The sequence below is a fragment of the Clytia hemisphaerica genome, unplaced genomic scaffold (assembly GCF_902728285.1).
Source record: "Clytia hemisphaerica strain Z4C2 unplaced genomic scaffold, Clytia hemisphaerica genome assembly, whole genome shotgun sequence".
NCBI classification, from domain to species: Eukaryota; Metazoa; Cnidaria; class Hydrozoa; order Leptothecata; family Clytiidae; genus Clytia; species Clytia hemisphaerica.
Genome location: NW_027103606.1, coordinates 108,295 through 118,758, shown reverse-complemented (window position 1 = coordinate 118,758; position 10,464 = coordinate 108,295). Strand labels below are relative to the sequence as shown.

General features: G+C 35.3%; 1 protein-coding gene across 1 annotated transcript in view; it reads right to left on the bottom strand.

The window, feature by feature from the left end:
• Positions 1-1,104: 1,104 nt before the first annotated feature.
• LOC136802135 (spermatogenesis-associated protein 17-like) overlaps positions 1,105-10,464 on the bottom strand; it is a gene marked incomplete at its 5' end in the record, with an annotated part of 33,290 nt that continues 23,930 nt past the window's right edge. The window contains 3 exon segments of the mRNA XM_067058851.1: positions 1,105-1,292; positions 8,378-8,438; positions 9,874-9,942. Coding sequence (XP_066914952.1) covers positions 1,233-1,292; positions 8,378-8,438; positions 9,874-9,942 — 190 coding nt within the window.

Genomic DNA, 10,464 nt, shown 5'->3' with positions numbered 1-10,464 from the left:
TTGTTTACCTACTATAGTATCTAGGTTATTTAATAAATTTTGAACACAGGGGCATCACAAGGTGAAGTCGTTTTTTGATAAAAGGGTACAGATCTGAAGAAATAGTTTATCATACTTCGAATTTGTCGTCGAATATAACAACTATTCATGAAAATAGAAACATTCTTAATGTTTACCAACATCGATGCTACCAACGTAATTTCTTCTTACTTTTTACCCAATAATTTGCTAGAAAGTTTTCTTACATGAAGGTTAGAGGATATATTGGATAAACTGTGCGGGGGATAGTGGAAAATCTACATAAAATTCGCCTTGTTTGGGGGTAAAACCTCTCTTTTTTGGGGGTAATTATGAATGTTCGGGGTCAACTGATGCTTGTTCGGTCCATAGATCTGTTGTCCGGGGGTCAAAAAGTCACAATGTTCGTGGGTAAATTTCCAAAAAATATCTTATCCTCCACCCCCTTCCAATATTAAATTTTTTTCTGGAAGAGCCCAATAAGCAAATGAGGAAATTTTTTACAGCTAAAATATTGATTCACGGATTAGTAGGGGGGAATTTGTTCGTTTTTTTTGAGGTCGCTCGATTTTTTTAGTCAAAAATACATTTTTGGAAAGCTAAGGGGTAGGGGAATCAAAATAACTTGGGTGCCAATTTATTTTCGGACACTTTGGTGTGATTTTCGGACAAATACGACGGTCTCAGACAAAAATCATAGGGTGAAAAATTAATGAAAATTTTAGCTTGAGAAAACGGAGACTTGTTGTATATTTTTGGAAAGCTCTCAAAAAATTAAGATTAGAGATATATTGCAAACATAGGTGATTTCTGTACCTAACTCGAGATATTAACCCTTAAAAACAGTGTTTTTCAGCCCAGTTCAGCCAGAAACAGCTGTTTTGTCCAGTTTTTGCGCTTTTGGAAGCTTAATATCTCGAGTTAGGTACTGAAATCACCTATACTCGCAATATATCACTAATCTTAATTTTTTGAGAGCTCAAAGAGTTTGGTAGGTTAAGATTGAGAAACTGCCTTTATCAAGATAAATTGCTTAAACTAGATGCCTGTAAATGAAGCCATCGACAGTTAGACCGAACAGGGAGCTATTATTCAAAGAAATATATTCTTAACTTTTTATATACATTACTCAATACTTCTGATAATTAATGATACAATGATTTTTGAAAAATATACTTTGGTAATCAAACATGATCAAACAAGAGACATGGCGTTTAATACGTCTTTCCAAGTTGGTCGAAAATGGGAATTGGTGAAACCACTCGTTGAAAAGTCTAAAAATAAAAGGATTAAGATATAATTTACTAGAAATGTTAGTAGAGAGGGCTGTCATTGGCCCAGCGTCAGCGAACGGTCCTTTCATGAGAGCTTTTCTGTCCGTCAGTATGTTTTTGGAGAAATGGCACTAAGCTAAGATTACGTCATCATAATAACGTTTTTGCCAATGAAACCGTCCCTCAGAATGTTTTTGCAGAAATGGCGCCCTGAGAAAACGACGATTATGTCATTGTGCTAATTACGCATGCGTGTTATAAATGCAGGAATTGGAGAACGAACAAATTGCATTCCCATTTTTTCAGTTCAGTTCAACAAGGTGTGCATAAAATATGAAAGACATTTATATGATTCATAGAAAATTTGAAAGCTTATCCAGGATTTCATAAAGCTTGGTGTTTGTGAAATTTATAAAGGTAAATGTTTTTTAAACGTTTGTGTTCGTTTAAAAGTCTACAGTATATGGCCCCCAAAATGGAGGATTCTGACTTGTAGATTTATCAGAATTAAACGATTTTTGTTTATTTTGAAAGAATGATGGTTATACTAAAAAAGAGCATGTTTTTGATGGTTTCGAGACGGATTCAAAATAACATATTTGAGATATTTTAACACCAAAATTAGATAAAAATTGCATATAACTCACTCTTGCTCCTTGGATATTGAAAATAAGTTATGAAAATGGGGTATAGGAAACTTTCTACACCTAATGCCATTCTGAAAATGCAGATACATCTGTGACTTTAGAGGATGGGTAAAAGATATAGCATCTTAAAGGTCAACCAGAAAGATTGATAAAACCGAAAATTCTAAATATGAGAAACAGCAAAAATTATGGAATTCCATTCCTATCATGTTGAGTTAATAGCTTATAAGAATTAACATTATATATAAAATGTTTCGCTGAATCAGCAAAAACGGCAAATTCTGTCATATTTTGCAAAGTATAGGAGAAAAATATCTTTAAAGCTTAATATTTTCAGTTTCAGTTAAGCTTTTCTTTTGAAATTTTCACAGCTTATCCTATACATGAATGGAAATATTTTCAAAAGACATTGATTTTCGGAAACTTGATTAAGACGTTGTTAAATCTAAATAGTCATTTTGAAAATTTCTAAATTTTCAGTTTGGACTTTGCAATATCGAAAATCTTGAAATATTTCATAAAAATCATAAACTTTACATCTATCGGGTCGTAAATTTAAGGGTAAACACAAATATAATAAAGCTTTACAGGTTTGCAGGCCACCGTGAAGACACATGGGCCTCTATAAACCGCTCGTACTTTTTACAATGATCTTTTTGAAATAGAGTTTTTTTCGCGGGCTCCCCCGGACTTTCCATTTTGTGTTGTCTTCCGTGATTTTAGCATTCATTTTTTGGCTTCCTTTCACCATTCTTTAATTATCTGTCTTTCATTTTTGGTCAAATCCTCTGTCACTCGGTAAGGAAAGCCTTTTTCTTTTGTTATTGCTTGCAATACTGTGTTCTTGTCCTCTTCGTTCGTAAATGTGACTTTAATTGGTCCGTATCTTGCTTTATCTTCTCTTTCTTTCGTAAATTTCCCGATCCGCTGCGTCTCGGTAATCTTTATATTCCTCAGATGGAGCCGCCGACCAATTATTTTGTCATGGATAAATTCTTCGTCCTCGATTTTTGTTTCTTCTTCAGTTTCATCTGTCGATTCATCAATCCCATGAAAAATTAGGTTGCGTGCTGTAGATCGAATCAGCTGCTCCTCCTGCTTTTCTTTTCGAATCGCATCTCCAATGTTTTTCTCGATGTGTTTGGATGTGATTTTAGCGTAGCTCATTGGTGGTCTGTTCTCTTCTTTCTTTTCGATGATGCGTTCAATCTTCTTTTCAAGCGTGGTTATTCTGGTGTCGATAGTTTCTATCATTTCGTTGACCATAACATTGACGTCTTGTGCTTTCAAATGGTTTATTTCTTCGTCCTGCCTTTTCATTATATTCTCACAGGCTTTGATTTCGTTTTTGAATCCTTCAATTTTTTATGTTTCATTTGAATTATACCTTTCCATTACCTGTGGTGCGATTTTGGTACAGTTGTGACTGGAAAGTTCTTGATTTGTATGACAAGCATGTCTGGATCTGGTAAAGTGGCAGTTCTGTACAAAGATAATGAACTAAACGGTGGCACTTCCTGCATTGTAGGGTATCTTTTAGTGCGTTTTCTTCATTTATGATGCACTTTAACGGGCTGCAAAAGTCGTTTATTGATGGTGATTTTGATTATTTTCTTGAATTTTTTCCGCCATCTTTGTGCATCTTTCAGACGACAACAATATGTTCATAGTTTTTCCTCCTATTACCAATGGGCTTAATAATTTGATTATAACTACACCTCCGTTTTGGGGGTCCCAAACCTGCGTTTTGACAATCAGGGGTATACTGTAAAAAATTTATCAATCAAATTTATGCCCGAAAATCTCTAAATCACAATTCCAAACTAAGGTCAAAATTTTGTATTAATATCTTAAAGATATCTCGAGAAATCGCTAAAATTGCAAACCTCCGTTTTGGGGGCCATTAGAAAAAAGCTACCTATCTTTAAGCGATTGAAAAATATTATTGAAATTGAAAATTTTGAAAAAGAACTTATTACTTTTTGTTTTATTTCTACTATATCTGAATTAGTCGTCTAGCTTGCTAGACTTGAACAATCGGGAAATAAAGTAGAGATGTTAAAGTTTTGCATGCCAGAAAATTTTTTGTAAAACCTCTTTTCCTCTAGCTTTGAGAGAAATTTTAAATTTGATCGCCGTTTTGGGGGCCACATACTGTATTGAAAAAGGTCTTTGGTGGATGATTAGCTTTCCTTTCGCATTGTAGCGTTTGGAAGAATGCATCTTTTTTATAACTTATTTCTCCACAGCAGTACTTTAATGCAATAAACTTTCGCGGAGATTAATTTTTGCGGATTTCCCGGATTTGGGTGTCATCTGCGAAATTTTAAGCATTAAAGTAACCTAGAGAGACAAGATATTTATCACGTTTTTACTGGCTGAGGGAAAGTAACGTATGTGGACAAATTTGTTATTCAAAAGACAGTCGCATTCTCCTAAACATCTAATGCGAGATTGGGTAACTTACATCAGTGGAAGGAAACTTGCATAGCCCTCCTCAAATATCTGATCAACCAAAGCAGTAACATTTCAAAACAAATGCTCTGCTCGCAGTTCTATCTTACCAATTGTAGAATCTCATAATTTGCTGCACGAGTATTTATGGCGAGTTCCTTCCCAACACTCGCCATCAAATCGCGGGGGAAAAAAAACATTGTGGTTGGAAAATAAAAAATCTTAAGAAATTCTAAATTTTAAGATGGCGGCGGGAGTTCAGATGTTTCTCGATGGCTGCTGAACATGTAATCTTTAATTTAATACATTTTTTAACTAAGGTTTTTTTGTTTAACTTTGTATCTTCATAACCATCCAGGTCTGCATTTGAGAACTATGCATCTTAGCATCCACTGATGCAAGTTACCCTTTCTCACGGTATTTTAAAAGCTCTATCTAGCTATCTATGAAGAATTATATTATTTGTCTCTTTCAGCTACTGATCAGCTGAATCGATTCTAACTTCGTTCATCGATATTCTGTCTGCTTTTGGTCCTGATAATCAAGGTAAGGCTTTTTTGATTATATCTTCTCCGAAAAGTGCAAATTGTAATTACGTTATCTCTAAATTCAAAGCCAGTTATGTACCTCAAAGGTAAAACTTTGATCACATGAAAATCAAAATTTTGCGGGAATTTTTATTCTCGTTAAATTTTGTACTAAATTTAGATTAAATTTAAGTGGAACAGTTTTCTAAGACGAATGCTGATTTTATATATCAGCCTCCACTTAGGTACTCTTTAGTGCTCAATTGTAAGGGGTGTCATTTTGCAATTTTTCGAAAAAAATCACCCCATATTTTTATCACTTTATAATGCCCCCTCCCCCCATTTTATGACTTTTATGCTACGAAGTGCCAAAATTGGCCAAGAATCTACATTTTCCTGTGGATTTCGAATAAAATCAGGCCAAAAGCACTTAGATATGACCCCCTCCATTTTGTTGATTTTTACCTTGAGTATTTACCACGCCCCCCCACATGTTCCACCCACCCCTACAATAAGCACAAAAAAGTAGCTAGCATTAGTGGCGCTCTTATAGTATAACTACATTCCTTTCCAAAATTTAATCCCTTTTCTTTCTTTTTCTTTTTTCAGGTGCCAAGGATCCTTCTTGCTTTATCGGAAGGATTATACAGGATCATATATTCTTAGTTTACCCCAGAACACCCAGCTCACGAGACTTTATTTGATAAAAGAAAAACCAAACAGTTCTACTCAGACCAATCAGTACCAATCACACTTACTACGGAAACACTAGGCTGCACACATCCCCTCTGATAAGTTTTGATATATCAAAACTAATTTGGGGATGCATGCAGCCTAGGGAAACACAGCTTACAAAAATTTATATTTTTTGAAAAAAGAAATACTCCTAATTGATAATTAATTTCATTGTTAATTTCGTTGTTTCTATTTTACCCACTGTTTTCCAAACAATCATGATATCGATTGAAGCGTATCGAATCTCTGATATATCAAAACTAATTTGGGGATGCATGCAGCCTAGGGAAACACAGCTTACAAAAATTTATATTTTTTGAAAAAAGAAATACTCCTAATTGATAATTAATTTCATTGTTAATTTCGTTGTTTCTATTTTACCCACTGTTTTCCAAACAATCATGATATCGATTGAAGCGTATCGAATCTCTGATATATCAAAACTAATTTGGGGATGTATGCAGCCTAGGGAAACACAGCTTACAAAAATTTATATTTTTTGAAAAAAGAAATACTCCTATAAATTGATAATTAATTTCATTGTTAATTTCGTTGTTTCTATTTTACCCACTGTTTTCCAAACAATCATGATATAGATTGAAGCGTATCGAATCTCAATAGGCAATTTTAACGGTAGCCGCCAATTAGATCTTCGTTCAATATATCGTCATATGACTCTCGGTTCGTCCTTTTCGAGCAAAGGGCTATCCCGAATTTTGAATCACTTTCGACTGTTATCTGTCGCCCTATACCTAAGTATACTTATTGTTTCATGTGAAGATGTGGAAACAAATCCCTGGCCTTTTAACGTCAGAAGCATTGTCTTAGTAGGTTCCTTTAATCAAGGAATCGCCATTTTCGGTCAGGGACTCAATGCATGTATATGGCGTCCACGGCTATCATGTATTCCCGTTTGAAACCACTAAATGACTGGGAAAAATCGGATTGTTGATAATTCTATGAACAACCTCTATACAGCCTTCTACGTTTGATGGGCCTTCACGCCTTCCAGGCTTCTTGTTTTGTTTTTGGTTAAAAAGTTTATTTTGTCGTTCACACGTAAATTAGAAAATTGTGAAAGAAAGTCAAAACTTGTTGATTAAGACAGCCTCTCTGTTAGAATTTCGTGGGATGAAATGAATCTGATTTAGTTTTGGTATTTGATTTTTGTAGGAAATGTTACCCATAGCGTCAGTCAAACAACACGTATTTTTGGCAGCTCCAAAATGATGGAAAATGGTTGAAATTCTACAAAAATGCAAAATAAAAACGAATACGTATACCGACAAAATCCACCAAAAACAACTATTTGAAGAAAGTAAGCAAAACCAAACATGCACTCTCACATCCTACTCCGATGACGATACCCATCTTAAAAGCTGAAATTGCCACCGCATGGTACACTATGATTGCACACGATTACCGCTTTACTAGCAAAAGTCTTTCCAACACATATAGCATTTAATAAAAAAGCTCAAAAACCAGCTAACCTGAGCTAACCAAGAACTGCAGGGATATCGAAGTATAGCATCTTAAACAAAAAGATGACTCCTGTTAGAATCAAAACCAAGCAGATAATGAATAAAGAAATAAAACAACAACAAAACACATAAAAATCACATCAGAAAAAATATACATTGAAATAAAGAAAAAACACACGGAAAATCTCAAATCAGCAGTGAAAGAACTACAACAAGAACATAGGAAACGAAGAAAAAGATATCAAGAAACAGAAACAGTATACATGGAAACGTTGAGCCAACGTTAGATACAAAAGATATATATTGAAGGTGTACTCAATACCATTGGCACCGAAGGTGTCAAACCAACCCACCGTCACATCGGACAAAGAAAGGGTTATCATTGATCTTAAAAAGTGGGGATGAAAAAGAATGAATAATGCGAAATCTACTAAAGCTATACAGTAACCACTCAATTATTAGCATTACAGACGGCTTCACCATGAATGAAAGATTAAACATATGTGTTAAAGTAAAATTTTCAAAGTTTGTTTGAGGACTCCAAATTGCTCAAAATGACTGAAAATCTCCCTGTAATCTCCATGTAGTTATAGCCTAAGTCTGAGAGGCTATAGCTCCTGATCACTTGATTTAAAGGGGCATAAACCGAATGCTTCTAGAAAAAGTATAAAAATAGCTCTCTAATGGTACCAAAACCATCTTCGGAATCAAAAGCTATAAGCTTTTATGGCACTTTGAAGTTTTGAGTTTCAAAAACAAAAATTTCAACGTTTTCATAAAAACAGCGCGCACAAAGGGTTAAGAGGCAAAGAAAATGAATTGTGACTTTGCTTGGCGTGTTCTGTCCTTTCTGACTACTGAACAAATAGATATATTATAAATCTCAAAAACATCATCTGGGAGAGGTCAATAAACCTGTGAAATACAATTCCATGAACATAATAGCTACCAATGTAGAATTTTATTCCGTCGGTGTATCTACATTCCGCCTCCTTGGTCGCATTTATTTAATAAAACCGAAACCTTTTTAACAGAGAGGAAGTTTCACAAGTATAGAACCAGATTTCAGTGATTTTTTTGACTTATACAAGTTTGGAAAATATAAGAACATCATCGAGGAGATGTGTCGGACGGCCACATGACAGTCAGTAAAAGACACTATTTTCAATTCTAATGATCAATTTTAATGGATTTTTTGCAACCTGTAGCTGATAGAAAATAATCCCAAAATAATAACTTACCTTATTTTGAATGAATCCTTTATCGTCTGATTCGCGGAAATGTTTGCTTCCATAGTCAGGTCTACAAAAATAAATATACAACAAGATCAAATTCATAATCAAGATTAATGGTGCAAATGTTGTTCTCCCTTTTGCCATCCTTTCCTTTAATTATACAAAACCTTCTAAAAAAGAACAGTGGAATCTAAGAAATATGAATAACGTCTTCAATTTGAGTAGATTTTACAATGAGTAAAACTGATCTCTGAAAAAAGTGTCCTTCCGATGAAACGTACATGCAAGATCAAGAACGGAGAAATCAGTACGCTAACAACTCCTGCTAACAATCCACAGATTTACTGGTGAATAAACTAACTATACATGAACGACTCAGGAGGACAGCGTATCCTCAAATGGTGAAACATTAGCTAAAAAACCAATCTCGGGTACCTAATAACCGGGCGGTTTGGAATAAGCGGGGTGGGTGGAGAAATTCTATAAACTTAATTAGCGGGGGCTGGGGTGGTTGGAATAGAATTGTCCTGGGTGGAAATTTTTTGAAAAGGAGGCTAAAACAGCAGAATTAGGGCAAAAGAGGGAAAAACATTTCTTTCAAAAGCATTTTCCCAAAAACTATTAAGCCGGGGGGGGGGAGGGGTTCGAAAAATTAATCAGCGGGGGGACGCTTACCCGAGAGTAATTCTTGTGTGTTGTGAAAGCAAAATGATTTTGCTAAAGGTCGGAGAAAAATGGTACTGTCCCAGCTGGCACACAATTTTCTACTTTTAACGTGGAATGTCATAATGAGCTCTGATGTGCTTGTACTTGATTCATCGTGGATCGAACCCACCATTCACCATTTGCCAGTGTAATAATCCTTCAAACTTATACTTTTTTTATCTCTTGTAGTAGGAGACAAACCCTTAGGACCCGTGACATCTTTTATCTAAGGCCTAGGAAAATCTTTTAGGACACAGAAATCTGATGTCACAAGCAAAGCCCTTGACCCCAAAAAATTTGACGAAATTTCAAAATCGATAAAACACAAAACCACTTATACCAATAGAAAGCTCTCAAAACCATATAGAGGACTTTTGAGTGGATATACAGGGTGTCCAGGAAAAAGTATCGAGTCGTACCACTTCTATAAAAAGAAAGTTTACTATGTGTTTCACTAAATTTGCAATGTTTATCAAAGTTTCTCTCTGTGTCATAATAATTGTCATGAGACATAACTTTTACAAAAAAAATTCTCAATAACTTTAACGTCATGAAAATTGTAAAGAAAGTTAATTATTTTTAATCATAACGACTATTGTAAAAACAATTATTGTGTTGGTATATATTTTCTTACATTTTGTTAAACGCACGCAACAACCTTCTACCAATCATGTTCGAACTCGATCTTTTTTTTCAGACACCCTGCACTACGTACAAGTAAAAACATTTTTGTATGTATATGTTTAATTTTTATATCTAACACAACGCAGTACAACAAAACAAACAGAAAGGTTTACCTTTGATAGTTCGAAGAAGTGTGCAGGCATGCTGTGTAGGTAGCTTCGCGCTTCGTCGATGGCAAAAATCTAAATTAAAATCTTTTTTTTGCTGTTCTGACGGATAAATCAAGATAACTTTGAAAAGGCTGTGAGAGAGATACAATATATGGGCCGAAAAATGTAGATGAAATTTCTCAACCATTTGCCTTACTGTATTACTTCGAATAGAGAGAGAGAGAGAGAGATGTACCATCCCACATGGGGAATTGGCCCAATCCCAGGACAGCATTCACTATCTTAGGATAGGGAAATCATCGCGCTTATCAGACTCTGCCGATCCTATGTTCGCGACACACAGAACCGATGGTGTATAGCAACGATACTCGATCAGGACGGGAGAACCATGCGTTCTCGCAAGTCTGACCCTATGAATTTCGTCACCACACCACATTGCCTGATATATCTCCCCACACTCTTGTATCAGAGTAGTGGTACCCAATTCCCCTCACATGGCATGGGTTGACCCGGGCGAAGGTACATTCACTTGCCAAGTGAATCATAGTGACACGGTGGGTATCGAACTCGGGCCTCCCAGGCGGGAGTCAAGGA